This window comes from Lacerta agilis, chromosome 2 (assembly GCF_009819535.1).
Source record: "Lacerta agilis isolate rLacAgi1 chromosome 2, rLacAgi1.pri, whole genome shotgun sequence".
Classification (NCBI taxonomy): domain Eukaryota; kingdom Metazoa; phylum Chordata; class Lepidosauria; order Squamata; family Lacertidae; genus Lacerta; species Lacerta agilis.
In genome coordinates, this window is record NC_046313.1 from 22,033,031 (window position 1) to 22,060,675 (window position 27,645).

The following is a 27,645-nucleotide window of genomic DNA, read 5'->3' on the forward strand; positions in this document are numbered from 1 at the left end:
TCTTTCCTCCCTCCACCCTTTGGGCTGAGGTAATCCTCAAAATTGCTTAGTGTTTTCAACTCTTTTTGAAAGAAAGCTTCCATCCGTTGCTCTTCTGCCAGTTTAAGGTTTCTAATATCTTTCCCCTGCAGCCCCCCCCCCCAGTTAAACTGCAAACGTTTCTTGGCAGGTTGCCGCTGTGGTCAAGTCTGGATTAATGTTGGTTGTGGAGATTTGCCTTGACAATGTTTACACACGCTCACTATAAGCAAAACGTACACACCAGTGAAATATTTCAATAGATATTGCACAGCAGACATGATCAAACAGTAAAAGAAAACCAATAGACTTTAATGACGAAATCCACCTACCCACAAGAAGTTTCCTGTTTATTCCAGTGCACGGGAGTCACATTTAATCACCCCGTCCCCCCTCCCATGCCGCTGCTGCGGTCGGCTGCTTTTCCTGAAAAAAAATGTGGAAAATGCAATCGGACTACATTGCAGGGTTGGCAAAAGCTCCTTTCTCGCCCGCCCCCCCCAGCTCTCCTCATCCATGATAAAATGAGGAACAGGACCTAGGTCACACGATTGAATTGGATAAATGGAAAGAACTATGGACAAAGAATATAAAATTTACGGCTTGTTACTTAATAAGAGAAAATCTCATGAAAACGCAATACAGGTGGTATTGGACCCCTGTAAAAGCTTGGCAAAAATTATAAAACTTATAACAACAAGTGTTGCAAAAATAAAGTAGGAACCTTTTACCATATGTGTGGGGCGTGCCCAGAGATTAGAAAGTTCTGGGACACGACCTATGAGGAGTTGAAGAAGTTATTAAAAATTACATTCCACAAAACCCGGAAGAATTTCTTTTGGGAATTTGACAATATCCCTAAAGAGAAAACAAGACTATTTCTTTATGCAACGTCAGCAGCAAGGGTTGTAGTGGCTAAGTATTGGAAGGAAGATCATATACCCACCAAAGAAGAATGGTTGTGCAAAACTGTGTGAGTACTTGGAACTCGCGAAGCTGACAGATATAATAAGATATAAGTCCGACAAGATAGTTAAAAAAGAATGTGATTACCTAAATAACTATTTGATGAACCAAGGTTCATCAGCTAAGATCTGGCTGTATTTAGAATAACTTTGCTAAGGAAATAAGCTCCCTGATACCAAGATGAGGGGATTTATTGAAATACAGACAGGTAGACTTTAATTAGAAATAATGAAGTTGGCAGAAGTCCACAATAAACGTGTTTTCTTTTTCTTTTTTTTAAATGTCTTAGTTTATTGAAGAATGAACTAATGTTGCTTTATTTATACTCCCCTTTTTCTTTTTAAGATTTACATGTACTTACCAAAGGCATATATTTATATCTCTTACTTCTTTCTTCCTTACTGGAGTTTCTGCTTTTATTCTTTTCTTTTTTTGCTCTCTCTACATAAGTGTTTGTATTTTCCTTTTTTGTTTGTTTAAGCTTGTGCATTTGATTTATGTATATGTGCAATACAATCAATAATAATAATAGATAATAATAATAATAATAATAATAATAATAATAATCTTTCAGACCATTGTTGCACAGAGCCCAGCTGAAACCTACATGAAGGCCAGGACATTTTGCCGCTTGAAGCAAAACGGAAAATGCCACCCACTCATCATTGCCATCTTCTCTACAACCACATGAGGCAGCTCAAGAAAGCTTCAGTGCACTGAAGATGGCGGGGGGAGAGGGGGGGCTCCAGAGGAAATGGTAGAGGATGGCAGCAGTGGGTGTTGCCAGGGCCGTCTCAGGCACATCTGCCGCCGTGGCGCGGTGATTCTTCCGGTGCCCCCATAGCGTCCGGGGCGTCCGGGGGAGAGTGTGGTGCTGCGCAAGCACCCAGCCGTCCGTGGGGGCGGGGGGAGGCTGCCGGCAGGGCCGCGCGGCTCCCCCCGCTCGCTGCGCTCGAAGACGGGGCTGGGCGGCCAGCTGGCACCACCGCCTGGGAGCAGCATGGGCGGCAGCGGCTGTGCTGCCTGCGTGAGAGCGCCTGCCCGCTCACCTGCCCGTGGGGCGGGTTGGGAGGGGGGCCCGGTATGCTGGTGGTCTCGCGGGGGTGCCCTTGGGGGGGGGGCGCCCTGGCGCGCCGCGCCACCAGCCCCAATGGACAAGACGAGGCTGGGTGTTGCAGAAGGCGGCAAACAGCACTCTTTTTTGGGGGGGCAGATCTGCTGTCCCCACCCTGCTGCCTGAGGCAACTGCCTCCCTGAGCTTCATGGGTTAGGACAGCCCTGAGTGAAGGAATGGCTTTCTGAAAGGATGGTCAGTTTGAAGCTGCATTCTGTAGCCCAATTTGCTAAAAAAAATTGGCAATCTACTGTATTGGCCTGAATATAAGCCTCACTCCTGCTCCCCCCACCCCCAAAATTCTGACAGTGAAAAGTTAAAGCGCGGCTTAAATTTGCGACCTTACGAAAATTGGCTTTTACGATATCGCTGCTGAAACAGACATACGGTAAAACGGAACGGGTGTGAGTGCCTGCGGAATTTTAAGGGAGCGTCTTATATTCGGGTATTGTCTTCCCCTCTCCCCCCCCCGCTTGAATTTTAAAGGTGCTGCTTATATTCGGGTGTGCCTTATATTCAGGCCAATACGGTAATAAATGACTAGGAAACAATGCTCAGTCACGCAAATGGGTTTTCCAACACCGCTTTGCTCCAGATGGAAGGCAGAGTGATGGCAGCAAAACTAAATCTTGTAAATCAGGCATAGGCAAACTCCTATGCATCTGTGTCAGATTTGTCATGTACCTATAGACCTTAACTATCCCCCAAGGGGGGGGCTGATTCTACTCCCCTTTTATTCCCATCATCCCTAGCTAACAGGACCAGTGGTCAGGATTATGGGAATTGTAGTCCCAAACATCTGGAGGGCCGAGTTTGCCTATGCCTGTTAAAAATAAAAAGGGGAGTAGAATCAGCCCCCCCCCCTTTGGGGGACAGTTAAGATCTATTGGTACATGACAAATCTGACACAGATGCATATTTTCTCTTCACTACAGATGTGGTAAGTGAAATGTTAATAATTGGTAGGCTGTTGCTCATTGTGAAATAATTTTTGTCAGCTATCACTAGAGGCCAGCTGATATTAAGTGCAATGAGACCACACATCTGGATCTTGAGTTGTTTTTACCCAGCACAATCGGAAATAGCCCAGGAAAGAGAACAGAGCCCATATATAGCTCTCTCTGGAAAAGCAATGCTTATCTGCGATTCTGGGCGAGTGTTTTTTATCCCACTAACTGCAACTCTGAATGAAGATTTCTTACTGCCCGATATGAATCACAAGGAATATGTTATTTTCCCCCTATAGAAGGGGGACCTAATAACCTCAATTAGTACTCTAGATTAAACAATACTCAGTTTTGTGGGTCTGCCAGGTAAGGTAGCTAGGTGAAAAAGAGCACAATAAGTTACACCTGCCCAAACGGCTTCCTATTAAAGTGCAGAAGTCCTTTTTCTGATGTGACCACTCTGGCAGTGGGTTGTGGAATATTGCTTTATGCTGATTGATTTTAAACTCGGATATCACAGTGCACTGAACCCTGCTCTCCCATGGTGATTAAGGAGTTCATTATATACCTGGTTCCTCTGTCTCTGCTCTGCTCAGCTGGTAAAAACTGCTCTGCCCTTTACTTATGCTCAGTAAATCCTCCTTATATCACAGGGGGGGTGGTGGTCTAAAATGACATTCTTTCCAGTTATACCAAACACAAGCCGTGCTTTGGGAACCTGAGATCTCTTACTGCTCAGAAATTGGAGTGCACTTAAAAGTACTCTCCCACGTTGCAATACATTGCTCCTTCCTTTTCAATTTGGTTGCAGGCAGAGTATATTTATAAAGCTGTTTGTGCAAAACTCTGGGGCACAGTTTTCCTTCAGCGGTCCAGCTGTATCAAGAATGATTAAGTCTTGTCAGAACAAAGAAATCTCTTCAACTGTCCTGGGAGAAGATTTTCGAGGGGAGGAACTATTGGAGGACAAAAACACAAAAGAAGTTGTGAATGGCCATTGCTTTTTCTGGCTGCATTTATGGACTGAAAAGAGGAAAAGGCACAAAGAAGCAGAAAAAGTAGTTGGAGGCTTTATAAATCATATTCCCGACAAAGAAAATACAGTTGTGCAGTTTTCTTTGAATCCTTTGCTGAAGTTTTAGCCTAAATTGATTGCTTTAAGGTAAGCTTTTCAATGTTGCTTTCTCTGCCTCTCAATGCATTTTGTTGCCATTAATACCTGATGAAGCCTAGTTATTTGGGAGCAAAAAGGGAAAGAGGGGAGAATTGCTACTGCATGAATGCAAACTCACTCTGCCAGCTCATCTTGACTCATTTGTGGATTAACATTGCAGTCCTATATGCTTGTTTGGGAGTAACTCTCCTTAAACCTGGTGAGACTTAGTTTTGAGTAAATCTGCATAGGGTTTCACTTGCCAACTATGTGAAATCCTCTGCCAAGTTTCATTGGTATGCCTGTGATTTTATTTATTTAGGTCGGTCTAAAATGAATGTCTTCCTGTTGTAGCAATATCCTGACCTAGAATTTTCTTTTACACATAGAAATATTTTAAGACAATTTTGTTGTTCAGGCGCTTGAGCAGTAAAACTAAAACTGCACCATGGGAAAGCTAGTTTTGAAACTGCAAATGCTAATAGTTTTACTGTCCACGTGGAGGTATAACGTTGCCATCCCAAAGCAGTTTTATACAAAGCGTTGCAAAGTTTTGACAGGTGTTCCTTATTAGGTTTCTTAGCAGCTTCACTTGATTTGGTAAAGCTGGTCACTGGCTTGTTTATGAATTTGATTGAAATAATATTTTCTTGAGTCACGTTTCCTACCTTTTCTTCCCTGCTGTCCTTAATGGAATCTGCAGGCAGATGAATACTTGAAGTAGGCTGGTTGGAATCGCCACCTAAGAATGGGTTTGCCTGATCACGTACCCAAGGTCGCCTCTGTCCCTTTAAATATTCTGACAGCTGGAGATTATGTAACCATTCTGCCGCTCACTGTGTTGCTCTCTCACTGCCTTTTGTTGGATAAAGTCTACATTTATTCCCCTATACACCCCCAACAGGATTTATATATTGCTTATTTAAAACTTCTAAGCAGTTTACATAAAATGCAATATATATGTGAATATGGCCGATAAAATCAGGTGTTAAAAATGAACCCCACCTCCTTTTCTTTCCAAAATAAAATCTCATATGGGGCTATGGAACAACAGGATGGGAATTCTCATATATGGTACTTGCATTGAAACATTTCAAGCAGGATCTTCACCTAGATAACTGTTTGCCAAACTTGGGTCTCCAGCTGTTTTTCAACTACAACTCCCATCATCCCTGACCACTAGCTAAGTTTGGGGAAGAAGAACGCTAGAACTCAGATGCTCTCTCAAACCTATTAGAGTATTTTGTATCTGATGCTCAAACATCCCGTTGTGTTCATGGATGGGTGCGAAATAACTCAAGGTCAAAGGCAGCAGTAAGTCCAGGAATGCTTAAACATGATGAGCAGCAGAGCAGGGACACGTTTTATGGAGATCCTAACTCAACTTTAACATGACACTAACTGGATTTTCCCTATGCACGCGTTGATAAAGTCTGATTTAACCTCTTACCTCTAACATCTGTTTGTAATTAAACACATGAGAAGGTATTAGCAGAGTTATTATGAATTAGGTCCTTTGTAAGTTATATTTTTAAAATTGTTTTGGCCTGGGAGGAGTGCGTACATATAATGTAAGTGAAATATTGTATGCTTCATCTTGAATAAGTGCAATAGTTGTGCATTATTTGTCAAGGAAATAAACAACTATCTGACTTTTAGAAGACATCTGAAGGCAGCCCTGTTTATGGAAGCTTTTAACGTTTCTGATGCTTTATTGTATTTTTAATATTTTGTTGGAAGCCGCCCAGAGCGGCTGGGGAAACCCAGCCAGATGGGCGGAGTATAAATATGTTGTTGTTGTTGTTGTTGTTGTTGTTGTTGTTATTTCAGTCATGTAACAATCAGTTATGCCTGCAGCTGAGAAGTTATATGAAAGTGTCTGAGCAGAAAAATGAACTTTTGAGGCAGCAGAACAGCAGAAGAAAAACTAAGCTATTTCATCAGGAAAGGTGGTATTACTCCTTCCAAGGACAGTTGAAAAAAACAGCACAAAGATGAAGCTGTCAAACCCCACCCAGCAGCCAGTGTGATGTTTTCATCACTGACCATTGTCCTTGGGGCTGATGGGAGTTGTAGTTCAAAATATCTGAACAGCACCAAATTGGGAGAGGCTAGTCTGGACTCTGCATGGTACCTACACATACCCAGCTAGGAAAATCAATATAAGCATAGAACATTGTGCAAATAAGTGGGAGGGAGGGTTGTGTTGTAATTTATTCCTTTGCCCAGTGCTGCACTTTGCCTAGAGTGAGTAACCTCTGTGACTGAACAGGCTTATTTTTCATTTTAAGCAGGCTTGAAAATGCAGGGACAACGCCAGAGAAACAGAAGTGTGTATCAACAGACAATTGCACTTTTGTGGAAAAATATAATTCTGAAATGGAGGATGAGGATGCAAAGCTTTCAGGCAAGTAAAAATTGCTAATCAAGGGGAAAGAAATGTTCAGTATTTCTTCTCCTGTTCTTTTTTAAAAATTTAAAGTTGTGAAAATTGGCTAAATGTTTGAATACAAACAGCTAACTTGTGTGTTGTATTGCCATTGCCATTTTGTGTTTCAGTGAAGTCAAGGGGAGAAGCCACTCGTAAAGTTGCAATAGGGAGCTAGCCTTTTCAGTTACCATGTTATAATTGCAGAAAATTTATTTGATTTGCCAGTACATATCATTCCAAGGGTGTTCTAATAAATATGCAAGAAAAAGTAGGATAAATTATAGTCCACTTATTTCTTTATTTTATTATTATTTACCTATATACCTCTTTTTGGCCCAACGTCCCAGCATATTATCAGCATCAATATCAGCATATTAATACTGATATTAATACTGAATAACAGTCCAACAAAATATAATCGGTCATAAAGGCAAACAGACGCCTGTATGGTTATTTGCTGTAACTGAGTAAAAGTTCACCTATGATCATTGAATGGATCCTATGAATTTGGGCCGTAGCATATATCAGAGGTTTACGGCCGTTTTGAGTCCATGGCTCCCTTGAACAACTATATTCTTTTTTAGGCTCCTGTGTGGGGAAATGCGCTCCGAGCCTCTGAAGCCCAGTTATGTCACCCCTTGCCTGCAGCCCCTCACTCCTTTTCAAACATCCTCCTTTGTGGTGTGTTCCTTCAGCCTCCTCCCCTCTCCCCTCTCCTTGGGAGTCCTCCAGGCAGCAGCCACCACTGCCTCTGGTCTCTGAGCTGCCCCGCCTGCCCCAAACAGAGGTGCCCCCTCCCTGGCCAGCCCCACAGCCACCGTTTGCCTTGGGGAGCTTGTAGCCAGGGCTGCTGCAACAAACAGCCATGCAAGCCTTTGGGAGGCAAAGACGTGAGAGGGCATCAGAGGAGGGAGGGAAGGAATGAGGGACAATGTTGCCCGCGGCACCCAGAGGCGTAGCTAGCTGCTCCAGCACCTGGAGTGGCGCATATGCTGTGCACCTGGGGGTGGGGCTATGGGGACGGGGCGAACATCCCAGGGGGGAGGGGGGAGCATTCCAGGGGAGCACCATGGCGAGTGTCCCAGGGGGCGAGATGCCCATGGGGCGGAGTGAACTGCCCATGGGGTGTGGAGCTAGCTGCCACAATGTGAGTGTCCCAGGGGGCGAGATGCCCATGGGGCGAAGTGAACTGCCCATGGGGTGTGGAGCTAGCTGCCAATGGCAGCCTGTGTGGTGTAGTGGTTAAGAGCGGTAGACTCGTAATCTGGTGAACCGGGTTTGCGTCTCCGCTCCTCCACATGCAGCTGCTGGGTGACCTTGGGCTAGTCACACTTCTTTGAAGTCTCTCAGCCTCACTCACCTCACAGAGTGTTTGTTGTGGGGGAGGAAGGGAAAGGAGAATGTTAGCCGCTTTGAGACTCCTTCGGGTAGTGATAAAGCGGGATATCAAATCCACACTCTTCCTGGGCGGGGCGGGGAGGGAGCCATGCCGCTTTGCCAGCAGCCTTCCTCCCTTCCCTCTTACTTTTGACAGCTCGGGGGAGGCTCCCCCTCCAGGAAGCAGCCGGGAGCGGGGGGCAATGACATGCCACCCACCCACAACACCCAAGCCTCCCCCAAGCTGTCAAAACAAAGGGGGAAGGGGAGAAGGCTGCCAGCAAGGCGGTGCAGCTCTGCCCCATCCCCCAGTGGCTTGGGGTAGGCTTTTGCGCCAAATGTCGCCTCCCTCAGTGATGACACCCGGGCAGGCTGCCCCTCCGTCCCCCTTCCTCCACCCCTGGCGGCACACCTGACCATCATTCAAGGCACCCCAGTGTACCACAGCACACTGTTTGAAAACCACTGACATATGGAGAAAGTTCAGATGGATAGTGGCAGGACAATAAATTCATCGAGAAACCGAGTTTCTTAATTTTATTCTAGAGTAACAGAGCGTAAGATATGGAAACCCAACAACATACATCTTATTAGGGGAAACTTAATTCTTAACTTAAAGATAGCTGCAGTACTTCTCCCTTTCATCCTCCTTACAGAAGTCAGTGCAAAAAAAGGAGATACCTTATAAGTCATTAAAGGGTTGGTGTCTGCCAATAGATAACAAATATTTTCTGTGATGGATCCTGAATGTAATCCCAATAAAATTTAAAATGCAATTCCAGGTACAAAGGACAAAATAAAATGTAGCGTGGAAGATCTTCTATCCAGGTATTCCCCAAATACGCCAGGAGAATCTGATAATCTTGGCCGTCAATCATAGCCAATGAAAACATCTGGAAACAGATAGCTGTGAAGGCTTGCTTGAGTTTAGGAAAACTAGGATTAACCAAACAGGAAGATCTGTAATGGTCATTTTTAAATGGTCAAAACCACACAGCTCTAATTCCTCTTTACATCTGCAGGTGAGTCAGTGGAGGTGCTGGACCATTGTCTTGCTTTGGTAATGGACTGGATGAGAGCCAGTAAACTGAGGCTCAATCCAGATAAGACTGAGGCACTGTTAGTGGGTGGTTCCTTAGAATAGATGAATGGGAGGCTGCCTGCTCTTGGTGGAACTACACATCCTCTGAAATGCAGGTACATAGCTTGAGGGTACTCCTGGATCCACTGCTGTCACCTGAGGTGCACTTGGTGGCATGGAGTGCCTTCCATCAGCTTCGGCTGGTGGCATATCTGGTCCCATCTGGACCAGGGCAGCCTAACTTCTGTTGTCTCTGCTCTAGGTTAGATTACTGCAATATGTTATACCTGGGGCTGCTTCTGAAGTTGGTTCCGAAACTTCAGTTGGTGCAGAATTCAGTGGCTCCCTGGGACAAGAAGGTTTGAGCATATAAAGCCATTCCTGGCCTGACTGCTCTGGCTGCCAATTAGTTTCTGGGCCCAATTCAAAGTGCTGGTTTTAACCTATAAAAGCTTTATATGGCTCAAGACCGCAATACCTCAAGGACTGCCTCTCCCCAAATGAACTGACCTGACCCTGTGATCATCATTTGAGGCCTGTCTTCGTGTGTCTCAAGAGGTCTGGAGGGCGGCAGTATGAGAACGGGCCCTTTCTGCAGTGGCTGCCCACTTGTAGAAGGCTCTCCCCAGGGAGGCTCACCTGAGGAGCTGACATGGAGCCCAAAAGATCACAAGGGGGTGTTGGAGGCCCATAAGGCTTTCTCTGGAACAAGGTGTAGGACCCTGGAATACCATGCCCATGTTTCACATGTTTTCTGTGCCGACGTTTGCCCATGCTTTTCTGAGCAGAAAAAGCTTCAGTTCCATTCTTCTAGCTCTTCAAGGAGTGACCCCATCTTTATGGGCAAATCCAATCCATTCATGGGATTACAGATATGTGCATGTTCGTGCACATGTATACAAGAATGCTTGTGTTCAGCGGGGGCATGGGGCATTCCTTCATCCACTTTCCACTATATATGGAAATTGGGATGCGGGTGGCACTGTGGTCTAAACCACTGAGCCTCTTGGGTGTGCTGATCAGAAGGTCAGTGGTTCGAATCCCCGTGACGGGGTGAGCTCCCGTTGCTCTGTCCCAGCTCCTGCCAACCTACAAGTTCGAAGAAATACCAGTGCAAGTAGATAAATAGGTACTGCTGCGACGGGAAGGTAAACAGCATTTCTGTGCATTCTGGCACTCATCACAGTCCTCCGTGTGGCAGTAGCGGTTTAGTCATGCTGGCCACATGACCTGGAAAACTGTCTGTGGACAAATGCCGGCTTCCTTGGCCTGAAAGCGAGATCAGCGCTGCAACCCCATAGTCGCCTTTGACTGGACTTAACCGTCTAGGGGTCCTTTACCTTTACCTTTATATATGGAATCATAGGAACCCATAGGAACAAAAACATTCTCATCGCTTAAAACCTCCAATGTATTGTTCTATCTAGTCAGTGACTTGTTTGTTATTTCTAGGAGTGGTTCTCGGTGTTGGTTCTCCTCCTCGCATTTTTATTAACAACCGTGTCGTTATACTATGAGCCAGATCATGAAATACCTCAGGCATTCCTTGGTCAACTAGATGATCCTTCCTTCAATTATACAGTATTTAGAATCCTGTATACTCCAAGAACAAAGATGGCAATGGAAATCATGGAAAAAGTAAAAACCACCTCTGTCATGAAAGGTATATACTATCTATTAAAACATTTTTGTACATTGCTTCTTTAGTAAGCCTTAAGTTAAAAATGGATGAGCTCTGGAGGCTGTTTTCTATTACAGGAGTGTGGTCTAGAAGGGATAGGCAAATAATGAGTGTCTTTGTCCATGTGCAGAGTACCCTTTTGTTCCCCCCAGAGTGAATAAAGCAAAGGGTTCCCCTGTCAAACAGCCCTTTTCAGGCAGGATTGAGACCTCTTCTGAGGAATCAAGCTGTGTCTGTCAACAACAGAACAGTGTTTATTCAACTGGGGACAGGGCACCACCAGAGAACCCCAGTGCTTCGGCCTGCCCTGGCTGCACCTTTTGGGGGGCAGGGGGTAACATTGGCAGCTTCCCACATGCATGAGAGAAGGAGGTGGTTAGGGAGTGAGATTGCAGCATGCAAACTTGTCTGTGGTTTCCTTATCTGAAGCCAGGCATAGGCAAACTCGGCCCTCCAGATGTTTTGGGACTACAATTCCCATCATCCCTGACCACTGGTCCTGTTAGCTAGGGATGATGGGAGTTGTAGTCCCAAAACATATGGAGGGCCGAGTTTGCCTATGCCTGTCCTAAGCTCTATAATCTTGTGAGGTGCCCAATGGCATTGCCTATGTCATAATGATACACTTGGTTTGCTTGCAGCCTCTACACAAGAAGCCATTTCTCTCACTCAGTCTCTCTGTATGGAGGCTCATATATAGTAACTGCAATTTTTTTTTGTACTAAAGGTATAAGAGTAGAACCGGTTGAAGATGAAAATGCAATGGAAGCTGCGCAAAAGGATGAAGAAGATGATGAAGAAATTGTTGGAGTTGTTTTTCAGGACAACACTTCTTATCGACTCAGATTTTCTTTTCCTACAGTGGTTTCTCCAAGCGCTTATGTTGAAGAAATAGGTAAATCCAATATGCCTTTGTATTTACATTCCATTTCTTAGATATTCATAGGTATACTGTGCAATTGGGCACAGATCTGGACCCACGTATCAAGTTAATAAAGATGAGTAAGCTTTTAATGTGGAATGGACAGCTGCATATCTATCCTATACATAGACCCATAAGTAATTAAATACTTCTGCTCCTTTTCCTTCATGTAGGAAGATATTTAAAGTAGCCACGCACACAAATTTCTCCCAGGATACCTTTTAAGTATACATACTGATCCCATACATATATGGGACGCGGGTGGCACTGTGGTCTAAACAACAGAGCCTAGGGCTTGCCGATCGGAAGGTCAGTGGTTCGAATCCCCGTGACAGGGTGAGCTCCCGTTGCTCGGTCCCTGAACCTAGCAGTTCGAAAGCATATCAAAGTGCAAGTAGATAAATAGGTACATCTCTGGCGGGAAGGTAAACGGCGTTTCTGTGCGCTGCTCTGGTTCGCCAGAAGCGGCTTAGTCATGCTGGCCACATGACCCGGAAGCTGTACGCCGGCTCCCTAGGCCAATAAAGGGAGATGAGCGCCGCAACCCAAGAGTCGTCTGTGACTGGACCTAACAGTCAGGGGTCCCTTTACCTTTACCTTTACTGATCAGTATATGAATAGTGACCCTGATATGGATTTTGCACACAACTCAGCCTTCCTTCCTTCTGCAGGAGGGGACCAGAAAGGAACTTCCTGGAGCTCTCTTTCCTCCTTACTGTTTTTTGGGCATGTGCATGAAAGAACATAGGCCATTACTTGCAATGAGAACTGGGGTACACCTGCTGCATATTCATCTACCTGCACTGGCAGAGGAAGAGGAGTGTGGGAGGGAGCGCACCGCCCCTGGCAGCGCAACCCCGGCAGGGTGTCATCACAACTGACCCCCCCACCCGCGCTGGGTGCCACGCCCCTGGGATGCGTGCCAGCCCCGCCCCCTCCTGCTCTCCACCTCCCTGTTCCTCTCCTCTGTCCCTACTCTGAGCATGCATAACTTTTAGGCCAGAACCCTGTGTAATAGGGGACGATAAAGCATTTCTAATGTACCGGTATATGTCCTACTTCAGAAATGAGACCAGATAATTCAGAACATCAAAATCTGACGATTTTGGATTTGGGTGAAAGGTTGTTTTCTGCTGCTCCGGAGAAGCGGACACGGAGCAATGGATTCAAACTACAAGAAAGAAGATTCCACCTGAACATTAGGAAGAACTTCCTGACAGTGAGAGCTGTTCGACAGTGGAATTTGCTACCAAGGAGTGTGGTGGAGTCTCCTTCTTTGGAGGTCTTTAAGCAGAGGCTTGACAGCCATCTGTCAGGAATGCTTTGATGGTGTTTCCTGCTTGGCAGGGGGTTGGACTGGATGGCCCTTGTGGTCTCTTCCAACTCTAGGATTCTATGAAGAAAACTTCAGATTAGGATACTTTTGGAAAGCTTTTAAATTATGTTCCTTCAGACCTTTCATAGGATTTATCAAGCTAAAGCATCTTTTAGAACATTTGATATTCCCTTCTGATTAAATCTGCTTTAATTACATTTTCAATGCTTCCCTGACTGTAGGGAACCTAACAGACTGTGCATATAACACACTGTCCATTTCCTCTGTTCCTTGCTTGTAGATCACTGTTACAACTATACAGCAGACTATTGTAAAAATCCAAAATACTGGTTCCAAGGATTTCTATCACTGCAGTCCAGCATAGACAGTGCTCTTATTGAAGTAAGTAGCATTATTTTATTTTTTGAGGCATTACACTGGTGTATCATATTAGTCTCCCTATCGAGATATATATTAAATGTATGTAATATCACCTCCTGGCAAATAGAAGGGGAAGAAATGGAGGCAGTGAGAGATTTCACTTTCTTGGGTTCCGTGATCACTGCAGATGGTGACAGCAGTCACGAAATCAGAAGACGCCTGCTTCTTGGGAGAAAAGCAGTGACAAACCTAGACAGCATCTTAAAAAGCAAAGACATCACCCTGCCAACAAAGGTCCGTATAGTTAAAGCTATGGTTTTCCCAGTAGTAATGTACAGAAGTGAGAGCTGGACCATAAAGAAGGCTGATTGCCGAAGAATTGATGCTTTTGAATTATGGTGCTGGAGGAGACTCTTGAGAGTCCCATGGACTGCAGGAAGATCAAACCTATCCATTCTTAAAGAAATCAGCCCTGAGTGCTCACTAGAAGGACAGATCCTGAAGTTGAGGCTCCAGTACTTTGGCCACCTCGTGAGAAGGGAAGACTCCTTGGAAAAGACCCTGATGTTGGGAAAGATGGAGGGCACAAGGAGAAGGGGACGACAGAGGATGAGATGGTTGGACAGTGTTCTTGAAGCTACTAACATGAGTTTGGCCAAACTGCGAGAGGCAGTGAAGGATAGGCGTGCCTGGCGTGCTCTGGTCCACGGGGTCACGAAGAGTCGGACACGACTGAACAACTGAACAACAACAACAACAACAACAACAATATAAAAATGTGGAAGTCTGACAACAAAGTTAACCTAAGCCCAGCCTTAAGTCTGAGTTGCTTCTTTGACGATGCAACAGCTTGAGGCTCCAGATTTCTGTATATATGGGGAAATAGACCCTCTGCAACACAAGTACACACTTGTAGAAACACACCTGGACTGTGCATTAATAAATGAGTAGCAGCTGTATACGAGTACCGTTAAAAACTGTTTACTTTCCCTCTTGCATATTCACCATCAGGAAGGTGTCCTGATCAGGCCAGGTGAGTCTCAATTTTCAGGGAAAGGGTGGAGTAACCCCATCCAGAACCAGGTCGAAAGGACACTGGGATCAGAAACACAAGAGAAATCTTAAATCCAAAAGCAAGCAATAGTCCATAACAAGGTAGGGGAGATTAAGTGAGACACGCAGTTCACAAGCATCTGGGAAATGAAAGACACAAATTGTTTTGCGTGTTCAGACCTTTTAACCTCACCCCAAATAAATTCAGACATGACTCAAATTTTGGTTTGGTTTTTGGCAGAATTTAGGCCACGACTTTATTGATCACAGCAAGTGATTGGTTGAATAGGCTCTGGTTTGACTAGCTCCCTGCTCCGCAGGTAGCATTGACCCAGGGTTCCAGCATAGGTCAGCCAAGGGTGAACACCTGGATAGCGGAAAGCCAGGGACCTGCTCTATCCACTGTCCAAATGTCCCCCTGGACTCAGGCACGGGCACAACCCCCTCTCAGGGGTTGACCAAACCATTGAGTCCCTGGATTCCTTTAATGATTCCGTCCTTTCACATAGGGATGGCGAGAGGTTCTCCCATCCCTATCACCTGAACGAGAGCCTATCCACAACCTTACAAGTTGTGACGATTTGCTACACGGCAGGCGAAACCCAAGTGGCAACAGCCAATCAGCCAAGTGGGGAAATTCCTGCTGTGCCCCTGTTCCAACAACAGACGACACACGACGGCATAACAAGGTCAAGCGCACAAGCCCTAAAAGTAGGGAGAGGTGGGCGGGTGTTCCGATGCACGAGCCGAAAGAGGAAGCTCAGGGTCACGTGCATGGGTATTTGTAGGTCCCTAGATCCGTTTAGCTTGCGTCCCATCGGTCAGATTAAACCCTGCGTCTAGGGACCTACTGATTGGGTGTTGTGGCTGTCAGTCACTCCCACCCACAACACAAGGGTTTGATTGCCAGGTCTCACTGCAATACATGCCCTCTTTAAGGGAGGACCTGATTTAGCAGCTCCCAGACCTCAACTGAGTCAATGATGGGGAATCTGTGTTCTACTAAGTGTTGTTAGCTTCCAGCTTGTATCAGCCCCAGCCAGCATGGCTAACGATGATGGAAGACAGGAGTTGGAGTTCAGCAACATCTCAAGAGCCATAGGTCCTCCATCCCTGATGCTTATATAGTCTAGTCCAGAGGGTCCCAAACTTATTTGGCCTACTGCCCCCTGGAAACTTACTTTCTTTAAGCAAACAAACAGAAAGATGCAGCGACAAATTTGCGTTCTTTTATGCATCTATATTTCTCCCTACGTCTTACAACATAGTAAAGAAAGATGTTGTTGTAAATAAGACACCTTGAAGCTTGACATTATAAATAGGCAAGCAAGCTGCGATCCACTTCCTGGGCCTGGGCGAAGCTGAAAAGGATTCACCGAAGCCTGGGAAAACCCCTTGCCTCCAGCGCAACCGCCAGATCCAGGGGAGGCATTGTTGCCACCCCACAACTGTGCCCAAACTGTCGATAAGCGTCATTGCACAACAGATGAAACATGTATGAATGGTTTTTCAGAATTTTATTCTCTTCTTTCTTTGTGCTTCCACTGCTCCCTTATTTTTATTCAATGCCCCCCCCCAATTGAACCAGAGGCTTCTACTGCCCCCCTGGATCGTCCCAGTGCCCCCCCCCAGGGGGTGGTGTTGCCCACTTTGGGAAACAGTGGTCTAGGCTGACAAACTTCACCCAGGCCCAGCTGCAAGCGCTCAGCCCGCTTTCCAGGAGCTTTTTACTGTCAATGAGTCCCTTATAGTTTTATTAATTTGGTCTCTGTCACACGGCCTTTTCCTTTGTGACTGCCCAAGCCTAGATTTTCTTGCATCTATGTTTTCTGGGGCTGGGAGGCAATTCAACTTGTGCTTCTAAACAAAGTCCTAAATGTATACTTTCTGTATACCTGAAGGAGCATCTCCACCTCCATCATTCAACCCGGACACTGAGATCCAGCTCCGAGGGCCTTCTGGAAGTTCCCTCATTGCAAGAAGCAGTGCTTTTTTCTGGGGGGGATGCAGGGGTACACATACCCCAAAACATTTTGTGAATCTTTGTTCTTTTGTCCATTTACTGTATTTGTTTTCCCCGATTTGAACTATAAAATGGTGATTTTCTTGAGTCAAAATGAGAGTACCCCTAAATCTGTTTTAAGAAAAAAAGGCACTGGCAAGAAGTGAGATTACAGGTAACTAGGCAGAGGGCCTTCTTGGTAGTTGTGTGGTTTTATAATTTGTTGGAAGCTGCCCAGAGTGGCGACATGTGAATACCTTTTCGCCATTGACCTATGTCTGCAAAATGGGGATAAGCAACAGGTTCATGTGGCAAAGAGAATTGTGAAATACTCCAGAACTCTTATGGAGTTGTTCAACAACTTTTTCCTAACATTGTTGCCTTCTTAATTTTATTTTTCAGCTGATCACCAATCATTCTGTTTGGGATGAAATGAAATCTATTGGTGGCATCCGTATGAGATCGTCTTCTCTTACTCCTTCAGAGACCTTAGCAAACAACTTGACCTTTCTGGCTACAGTCCTGTGCTTCTCTCCATTTTTGTACTTCTTGTCACAAAATGTTTCAGGAGAAAAAAGGAAATTGAAGGAGATGATGAAGACAATGGGGCTACGAGACACAGCATTCTGGTGAGCTATGAGATTGGCTTCCTATGAGAAAGGGAGATCTGAGTTTCTGTATTTTATACTATAACTAGTGCTTTAAACCCATTAGATTAACAGGCACTAGAACATATGTGGACTGCAACAGATGCACAGCAAGATTTTTTTTTAAAAGGTAGTGATCATGAGGTAAAAACCAATTTGCAAAGGGAATTCCTTTGCAAATCGGTGGAGCCAGCCAAGGCAAGAGAGAGCAGACAGGCAGGCAGAGGGATCGCCGGCCCAGCCTGTGAGGCAGCGGCGGCAGCAGAGGGGTTTTTCCCTGGGCCTGGGGGGAGCCTGCCTCCCTGCATCTACAGAAAAATGTTGCCCGGAGCCTCAAGAAAGAGGTACCAGGGCTCCCCCACCCCACTCCTCACCCCCGCCACCTCTCCCACCCCACTCCCACCCCGCCTCCCCTTCCTCACTCCCCCCCCCCGCTTCCCACCACGGCCGCTCTTGGCGAGGAAACTCTGGCCTCCGCTTCCTCCTCCTCTGACCCGGACACCAGCAGAGCCTCCCTGCCACCGCGGAAGAAACCGCGGGCCTCCCCGGCGGCGGAGGGAGCAGGAGAGCCCGTGGCCTCACCTCATCCCCGTCCCCCTCGCTCTCCGCCGGGCTCGCCCCCCCTGCTGCCAACCCCCTCAGAGCCAGTGCCAGCAGCAGCAGCAGCGGCGCCATGCAGGCCAACGGGGCAGGAGGGGGTCAGCAGCAACAGCAGCAGCAACAACAGCCGCCGCCGGTGTCATCGTCGAAGGGTCCGGAGCTGGGCTGCCTCAGCACCCAAAACGGGCTCGAGCGCCTCTTCGGGCTTGAGCGCCAGGGAGCAGTTCGCTCATGCCAACGGCTGCCCGGCTGCCCGAAGTGTCTCTGCGTTCCAAGTCTATGCGCAGTAGTGCAATCCCACGGACACAGGGACTGGACGCAGAGACACTTGCACTTTATTAGTGTAGATTCCTTAATCATAATAGAGATTGGACAGGAAATGTTTACCACCTTGGGCACTCTTAGGTCATTAGACAACACTGAACATGGAGGGTGCTGAGTTCTTTTCCCTCGGCATAATCTTCTGGTACACCTACCTTGGCTGTGATGCCATTGGGTTGTTTATTTCCCCTTTCTTACTCTACATCTTCACCTGCCATTAGCAAGGGTGAAAAGCATGGTTCTATCTGCCTAAACATTTGATCCCTTCCAGTCATAAAACGGAACTTCCAAGGATGCTTCCATGAATTTCTCACTTACACAACTTTGAGTGTCGTCTTTGTCCTCTTTCATTCTGCATAGCCTTTATCCCAGTAACGTGCCGGAGTTCAAATTGTCAAGAAGTCTAACAGGGTTTTTCCATCATAGGCTATCCTGGGGTCTGCTGTATGCTGTGTACGTTATGATTTTGTCCTGTCCATTGGCATTTCTCTTGATGAGTTACTATTTGACTGCAAGCACCTTTCCTGCAATATTCTTTCTGCTCTTCCTTTATGGCATATCATGTGTGAGTATGTGAATTTTATTCTATAAAGTACTTAATTCGGGGGCGGGGGATGGCAGCAGTCAGGCCCGTGCAGGTGGTGGGCAGCTGAGTACTTTGCCCCAGGCCTTGGAGGGCTAAGCTAGCCAGGGGCCCCCTGCCCAGGACCCTGCCAGACTTACCTGTACATTGTCATGCCAAGAACACCTCATACCTCCCAGCTGACCAGGAAGTTAATGGGGGAAATAAGACTCTGGCCCCATGCTTCAGACACAGGCCTGACTGCAGTTAAGCCAGCAGAATGTTAGCTGTCACAATCCAAATATCATTTTCTCCTACATTTTGATGGTGGTTTGTCCTCTGAGTAAGGATGCCCTCTGTACACTGTTGGAAAGAAACTTAAGGTAAGCCAAATACTCCTTTTTCAGATTTTATCTTTTTTAAACAGTACCACCACCACCAACAACAAACATCCTTCTGAGGATTGTTGGAAGGAACTTGGAGATGCTATGGGGCAAAGAAATCATTTAGTCCTCTTGTTGAGAAACTATGCCAACAATGGCTCAGGATAAGAAAGCTTTAAATATTCCCTTTGGGGGAAATGGTCCTGTGTTTGAAGAAGGCAGCTGGTGAAGAACTTGCCCTGCTTGCTCACTGTTGTATCTCTTAACATTATTTTAAAATTTAAAATAAAATAAAAAAATATGGGCAGGTTTCAAGTGACATCTAACATTGCATGAGATGACACCTGCCTGTGTAATGGGACGTCCCCTTCCTCTCCTCCACCCTGTCGCCCTTTGTGCACAACCACCCCATGTTTGGGGAGGCTACTGGCAAAGGCAAATGGGCTTAGTCATGATTAACCTAATGAGCATATATGTAAAATTAATATCCCCCCTCCCTGACACGTATCAGTTTCACTTGTTTACAATGAATTGCATTTGCCATTTGACCACCAATTTACTTAAGTCTGTTGATTTTAGTGGGTCTACTCAAAGCATGACTTACTTTCGACATGAAAGAGGGCATGTGTTGCGGTGCGATCTGACCCGCTGTTGTGGGGGTAATTGGAAGAGGCCACAACTCCCTAGTAGGGGGGTCCCGCGTTACTGGGGTGCAATTCAGCCAATGGGCAGCAAGAGAAAGCAGCAACGCGGGACCTATTTAAGCCCATGCGACGCTATTGAGCTTCTTCTTTGGGGCTATCGCATCGGAACACCTGCCTGCCACTCCCTATATTTAGGGCTTGTGCTTGACCTTGCTATGCCGTCATGTGTCGTCTGCCGTTGGGGCAGGGGCATGGCAGGAATTTTCCCCACTTGGCTGATTGGCTGTTGCCACTTGGGTTTCGCCTGCCGCGTAGCAAATCGTCACAACTTGTAAGTTGCGGATAGGATCTGGTTCAGGTGATAGGCATGGCACGTAATGTGGTCACGCCTATGCAAATGCAGGATATTCCGATAAAGGAATCCAGGGACTCATTGGTTTGTCGTTCCCCAAAAGGGGTCCGGCCTGCGCCCGAGTCCAGGGGGCATCAGGTCGGCTGCATGGGGCACCCTCTGGCAGTCGTCCCAGGTGTTCATCCGTGTCTGTCCTATGAACGTGGCTCTGGGACAGCTCTGCATGCAAGGGTGCAGGGAGATAGTGAACCAGAACCTATGCAACCACTCACTTGGTTGTAATCAATAAAGTTGTGGCCTAAATTCTGCCAAAAACCAAACCAAATATCTGAGTCATGTGTGAATTTATTTTGGGGGAAGGAAAAAGGTCTAAACACGCAACGATCCAGTCTCTTTAAATCAGTAATGAACTCAATTCCCGCTAACTGGTTGTTTCCTGTTTTTCAGATATGCTTCTGCTTCATGGTCAGTTCCCTCCTAAAGAAGCCTAGGACCACTTCATTCGTTGTCTTCCTCTTCATGTTTACTTTTGGAGCCATCAGCATTGTTCTGTTGATCAATTTAGTTCCCGCAGCTTTGAAATGGACTTTGAGTGTCTTCTGCCCCTTCGCCTTTGGTGCTGAACTGTCAAAGGTAGGGGCGCAGTGCTTTATTTGGGGTGGGAAACAAAATTCCACCCCCGCCCCCAACCTTGGTGAAGCTGATTTTCAGTGGAGAGCAGAGTTGCCGAGTTGTGCCCAACATTGTGGGGCCTGTTGTGTGTGTGTCATGAACAGTGGGCTGGGAGGAGGCTGACCATGGAGGCAGGGGGCCAGCTCTGTCCTTTAAAAAACAAGAAAGTGAAACCCTGTCAGTTCTCCCCACGCTGCCCTACCATGCTGGCCTGCAGCCCCTCCATTTCTTTTCCTGCCCTGTGCGTGTCACATTCACCCCAGAGCATCTGTTTCTTTGCCCCTGTACCTGATGCCACACATGCCCCGGAGGCTAAATTGAGCCAGCAGCACAGCCTAACCCTTCCTGGTGACTCTCTTCAGCAGGTTGATGGTAGGAACCATGCCCCCCCCCCCTTTCCCAGCAAAGGCGTAGCCGCCGACTGCCCCCTGCCTCAGCCCCAGGGCTTGCAGCTTTCTTTTCCTCAGCCTGGGACTGAGGAGGAGGGTGGAAGAGGGCGCAAAACGGGGTGGCACTGTTAGCGCTCAGCCTGTCTAGTGACACCTCCTGGAGGAGGCCAATAGTGGGGGGAAGGCCTAGTGTGCCGGGGGGGGGGCTCAGCCCCATCCCAACAGACTTGGGAAGGGGGCTGAAGGAACCTCAGCCCTGTAGAGTTGGTGCCTATGGTGGAGAGAGATCCCAACCATCATGGTAGCACAGGCTGGCCCCTGCCATGCACAGTGTGAAGCAGGGGAGGGCATTGCTGTGTGTGTCACATGACTTGCCATGTGCCTCCGAAACTAACCTGCTGCCCACAGGTGCAGTGGTGTTGTCCCGTCACCAGTATCGAAGTAAGGTTCAGCTGCTGGTCCAGATGGCTTCTGCACATGGAGAGATGAGGGGAGAGCACCAATTTACCCTTTCCTTTACGCAGGAAAGCGTGTTGGGCAACCCCTGCCCTATTCATTCCCCTCTCTTAAGGTATTCTGAGTGAATGTACAGAAATCTGTATACTGATACAACAGGTGCTTGTCTGTATTCTATTCTATTTCACTCAACTGTGACCCATGCTTCGCTTACGTGGGGCTAGCTTTTAAACAACAGGCGGGCAGAGAGGGGCTCGTTACGTTTCAAACTTTTATTTCTTCAGCTTTGACCCATGGGGACTTAGACATTGTTCTTTCCCCCCACAGATTATCCACATTCAAAAATATGGAGGAAACTTCACCTTGTCTAGCCTAATGCATGAACCATGCACATATATCCTGGTTTTTGACGGTGCTTTATATATGTTGCTGGCCCTCTATTTTGACAAGGTCATACCTGGTAAGCATACGACAAGCGTGCTAGCTGCATAATTGCTGCTTTGAAACAGCTGCATCGGTTGCATTTGTTTCTGGGCCCAGTTGAAGATGTTTCACACCACTAGTGTTTAAAACCCTAAACAAATATATGAAAGGCTTGCTTCCTTCCCCACAGACCCTCTCATCCGTCGTTGACTTTAGTAGTGGTTTATGTTCTTGGTAAGAACATAAAAGAGCCAAAGAGCCAACTAGCCCAGAATCCTGTTCTCACAGTAGCCAACAAGATACCTATGGGAAGTCCGCAGAAAACTTGCAAGCATTCAGTGGAGAAAATGGAAGAACATGCAGTGGAAGCCATTTGACTTCCGAGGTGCGTTCGAAAATGGAAGCATTTACTTATGGGTTTTTGGCGTTTGGGTTCCAAAACGTTCAGCTTCCGAGACGCTCGAAAAACCGAGGTACCACTGTACTTCCATTGCTCTCATAAGTTTTTTTGAGGGGAGGGGCATTCTCTGTGGCAGCCCCCAAGTTGTGGACTTCTCTCTCCCAAATGGCACTTTCATTGTATGGTTTCTTTATTAAATAAATTTTATTAAGTTTCATAGAGAAAAATATGAAAGTTAATATCTTTTTCCATTTTTTTAAATAACCCCCAAACCAAACCAAACCAAACCAAGGCTTTTATCTAAATACAATAAAAACACAAAAATGGGAGGGGCAAGGGAGAGACCTAGAGAAAGAAAAGGAACGAAAGAAAAAGAGAAAGAAAAAGGTTAAAAGAGAAAGAGGGGGAAATAAGGTTCAGAAAATAAAGGACTTCCAATTCTTCATCTGCCCACTATATATAAAAACAACAATCACTTCATCCAATCCAATATAACACCAAACAAAACCACTTTTTATAAACAAACATTATCTTCAATCTTCAAATTCAGATATCAGTGTTTTATTTTATTTTTTCATGCAAAAAGTCCATGAGGGGTTTCCAGTGGTAGACTTGTAATCTGGGGAACCGGGTTCGTGTCTTCGCTCCTCCACATGCACCTTGGGCTAGTCACACTTCTCTGAAGTCTCTCAGCCCCACTCACCTCACAGAGTCTTTGTTGTGGGGGAGGAAGGAAAAGGAGAATGTTAGCCGCTTTGAGACTCCTTTGGGTAGTGAAAAGCGGGATATCAAATCCAAACTCTTCTTCTCTTCTTCTTCTTCTTCTTCCAGTCTTTAACAAATGTTCACAATGAATTTTCTCTGATTAAACAAGGCCAATTTCTCCATCTCTGCTAAGTCTGTTAGTTTTAACAGCTGTTCTTCTGTTGTTGGTAATTGTGGGTCCTTCCATCTTTGTGCATATGAAAGACTTGCAGCCACAATCATAATATTGTAGTAAAGTTCCATACTCTTTTTCTAACTGTATAGCTGTAAGTCCCAGTAAGAAGAGTTTCTGACATACTGTGGGTGTACCTCCTGGCCTTTGACATTTGAGATGTGCCCTGGCCTTTGACATAGGGATACGATCCACCCTATTCTTATGACAATACCACACTTTTTCGTCTATAAGATACCCCTATGGATAAGACGCTCCCTAATTTTCAGGACTCAATATTAAGAAAATAGGGGGGAGATTGTCCACAATGGGAGGAATGCCAAAAGAAAGCTCACCCAAATTCCAAATGTTTGCGATCGAACGCAATACAGAAGCCTCCTATCGTATTTCCGATCGATACCAGCAGCCGCCAATCACACGCCCAATTGCCGCAGCAGAGCCCAATCACCAGCGCCCATTGTCGCAGGAGTGACCAATCGCCAGCAGGCATTCTCGCAGCAGTGACCAATGGCAAGCAGATATTGCTGCAGCCATGCCCAACCACAAGCGGACATTGTCGCAGCAGCCTATCACCCGCAATAACACCGGTGACTATCTACTACTCAAGACAGAAATCATTTCCACAGTCTCCGCTCTGCACTACCCATGTATAAGACTACACCAATTTCTAAGTGTTGTTTTAAGGTTTAAAAAAAAACAAACGCGTCGTCTTATAGACAGAAAAGTACGGTAATTTGTCTTTAACTGTTATATCTTAAATTGTTGTGACATCTGTGAGAAGGGTGTGCAAAACAAAAAAATAAGAAGAAATGGCTTCTGGCTGGAAGATTGCATCTCTGCAGATTGCATTTCCTAACCTCTGATTTATTTCTTTGGAATTGGCTTCTGTAATTTAGGAAGCCTTATGATTGATGCCTTTTCTAAGGGAAATAGCATGATTGGAGCAGCATTACTAGACCTTGCTTGATATACAGTAGCTTATACAGGTATATTCTGTTTAAGATTCTGAAAACATAAGCATTATTCAAGTATGGATTCTATGAAGGTATATTTAAAGAAACTTTGTTAGCTTTTAGGTCCTAGCCCTGTTTTCAACTATGACAGTTATAAGTGCATTTTACAACCCCTTTGCTTTTCCCTGCAAGATATGAGCAATCAAACCAATAAGTCTCTAATTAACCATAGTTTCCTGATTTGCCTGAACTAGAAAATGACGTTTACTGGCTTTTAGAGCAAGGCAAAAAAATCCGAAAATAACTTCATACTGTTGTTTAGCATCCTGCTTTGTTCTGAAATTAGCAGCCATAGTTTCCCAGTTCAGATGAAACACAAAGCTTTGGTCAATTAGAGACATTTTGAGTTTAATGTGACTTGTGTGAAGGGAACAGGAAAAAGACGGAGGCTTAATAAGCCAAGATATGATCGCCTGAATGCAACCGATGTATCTATTCGGTTAAAGTTATGTAAACTTGTTCCACAACCACTATTTGAATGAATGACTGTTGCAACATCCATGTCCACTAAATGTTGGTCACTGAGACTGTGCTATAGAGAAATAGCAAGGGCTGATAAATTTGAAGTGTCAGAATTAATAGAACCTTTCAATACATAAAACCTTTTTTATATGTGTATCTTAGACAAATATGGCGTGCCCTATCCTCCCTTCTTTTTCCTGAAGAAGTCCTACTGGTTTAAATCAAGAGGAAGCTATACCAGCACTGCTCTTACAAATGAACCAAGCCATGGTAATATCTTCAGTGACAATGCTGAGCTTGTGCCTCCTGAATTTGATGGAAAGGAAGCCATTAGGTAAAAGTTAAGGAGGCATGGCCTTCAATAATTTTTTGAGCAAATTGATACAGAAATCATGCCCCTGCTCCAAGGATCTGTATGAAGTCAAGAATATTTAGTTTTTGTTTTCAGAGGGTATCGGGGAATGTTGTTTTCATTCACAAGAGAGCGACGCAGGACAGAAATATATACTCCTGTTGCACAAAATGCCAAGGAGTCTCAAGTATGTGGATGAGGTTGTTTATTGGGAATGACAACTAGCCGAGCATATGTCTAAGAATTCTTTCTACCCATGTGCAACATTGACAGGGAAGAAAGATAATATCTGGTCTGAATTTGAAATAGTTTCAAAGTTGCACAGCTTGACCATTTCCCATAGAGATGATACGCCGCCAGGGAGATAGTTGTGACTAAATTGTAACTAAAACCCAGTATTGTGCTATAATCATTCATTGTTTTCTAATCCTTTAGACTAAATAACATTAAAAAAACTTACAAAGCGAGGAGCGTGGAAACAGAAGCTTTGAGAGGTGAGATGCTTTTCATGTTTTCTCGTCCGTTCCGCAGTGGCCTGGGCTGCATGCATGAAGCTGTGTGTGCAGATTCAACGACTCCACCGCCTACTGAAGGAAAAGGAGAAGCTAATAGTGGGTTGTGGGCTTGGAAGCAGAATAAGTTTAGAAGGAGCCTTGGCTATACATTTGTGAAACATTGCTCTGGAGCACAGAGGTCAACCCTCCTAATTTGCACTGTTAAATGTGGACAAGTAGTCTGATTTATTTTTATTCTCCATAGACTTTTCAGCAGGCTTCCCCACTCTAAGCTTTGTGGCTAATGTCTAACCTTCTCTCAATGCAGTTATATTTGTTGAGCACTAACTGTTATGGTGGGATAAGGCGGTTTGTAGGAAGTAATGGATTTCCCCTCTTCCTTTATTGATTCATGGGCTCACCACTGCCCCATGTTCAACTGCTTCTGCAATCATAAACAGCTAGGAGAATTGCTTCCACTGCACTTCCCTATGAATTTATATACTGTACCGCTTTTCTATATTACTATGTACAAGGCAGTTTACAGCAACAAAATATACAAACAACAAAGAACTCACACCTTTTAATAATTTGATCCAATACAAAAAGCCATAATCAAACTTTAACTTTAAAATGGAACGACTTAGATGATTGAATTTTACTTTATTTGATGTATTAGAATCTAATAGCACACAATAGAATTAACTCTCAAAACATCAGCAAATAATAAACGGAAATTCACTCTTAACAATTACAATAAATAATTACTAAACTTTGATCAATAAAAGTAACTGCAAGTCACGATGCATAAAATACCACAATGCATACAAAACCATGTAAAAGCATGAAACTGAGAAACAAAGACACACACAAAATTATTTTTAAAACATCCCTGAGCATTCCATCAACAGCTTGTGGCAGATACAATGTCCTTTGGTTCATTAATCTCTCCTCCACAATCCCGATATACATTTGTGCATCAGTAATACTGCATACAAAAACCAAATAAATTCTGAATCCTTTTATGCCTATTTTTTTTTACTCATTTGCACATGAAACACCAAACGCAAAAACAATCTTCATAAAGTTCATTTGTCACCCTTGAGGGTGACATGGCTTCTTGACGTTGCCACTAACACCCACATATTAGAAGTGGACATCTTCACGACAAAACCTACAGCTGGGGTGGACAGAAGATAAATTGAATCCTAGGACTCGGCTATGGTGTATTGCTGCAAATAAAACGTTTTAAGTGTGCTGTAAAGTGCATTATACAATCTTACACTAGATAGCGATGGTGAGCTATGACAAATTCAATATATTTTTCAAAACTTTTTATATTAAAAAAAGCATTTTCACAACATTTCTTATATGTGTCTAGTTTCCATCCTAGAATCTTTGAGTTGGAAGGGACTCAAGGGCCATCTGCAGTGCAGGAATCCATGACAATTGGAAAACAATTGGATCCAATCTTCTATGTAAACACATCAAGTTTGCCATTTTCGGACTATTTTATGAGCTCACAAAAGTGCATGTATATGTGGAAAATAGGAAGCTGTATTATACCCAATCAGACCTCTTGCTTATCTAGTTCAATATTTTCTTCACTGATTGTCCAGCAGCTCTCAAGGGCTTAATGCACCGACATTCCCAGCCCTGGAGATGCTAGGGGTTAAACCAAGGACCTGCTTCATGTCAAACACATACTCTATTACTGTATTGTACTTTTTCTGTACTGCATATCACTGCATGCACAGTGGTAAAAAAAAAACTCTTGATGCAATCATACACACACACACACACATACACACATATAGCACTGCAAAAAAGTCTCTCTCTCTCTCTCTCTCTCTCTCTCTCACACACACACACACACACACACACACACATATAGCACTGCAAAAAAGTCTCATACACACACACACACACACACACACACACACACACACACACACGAGACTTTTTGCAGTGCTTTATTAATGCATGCCAATAATTCATACAGGTACTGAAAAGTGGAGATAAATGAAACAAACTGACATCAGGACTATACGTGCACAGCTCTCTGTACAAAATCTAGGATCGGGGAGTGGAACAGTG

The 27,645-nt window shown here is 45.1% G+C and overlaps 1 protein-coding gene across 2 annotated transcripts in view; it reads left to right on the forward strand.

Moving 5' to 3' along the window:
• The first annotated feature begins 3,868 nt into the window (after positions 1-3,868).
• LOC117040857 (ATP-binding cassette sub-family A member 9-like) overlaps positions 3,869-27,645 on the forward strand; it is a 61,225-nt gene continuing 37,448 nt past the window's right edge. The window contains exons 1-11 of one of the 2 annotated variants that reach the window (XM_033138914.1): positions 3,869-4,207; positions 6,490-6,605; positions 10,540-10,750; positions 11,496-11,663; positions 13,307-13,407; positions 16,844-17,070; positions 18,436-18,574; positions 20,398-20,583; positions 21,795-21,927; positions 24,865-25,036; positions 25,490-25,548. In XM_033138914.1, the coding sequence (XP_032994805.1) occupies positions 6,501-6,605; positions 10,540-10,750; positions 11,496-11,663; positions 13,307-13,407; positions 16,844-17,070; positions 18,436-18,574; positions 20,398-20,583; positions 21,795-21,927; positions 24,865-25,036; positions 25,490-25,548 (1,501 nt within the window). In that variant the 5' untranslated portion in view covers positions 3,869-4,207; positions 6,490-6,500. The remainder of the gene's footprint in view (positions 4,208-6,489; positions 6,606-10,539; positions 10,751-11,495; positions 11,664-13,306; positions 13,408-16,843; positions 17,071-18,435; positions 18,575-20,397; positions 20,584-21,794; positions 21,928-24,864; positions 25,037-25,489; positions 25,549-27,645) is intronic. The other variant, XM_033138913.1, reaches the window with a different exon arrangement.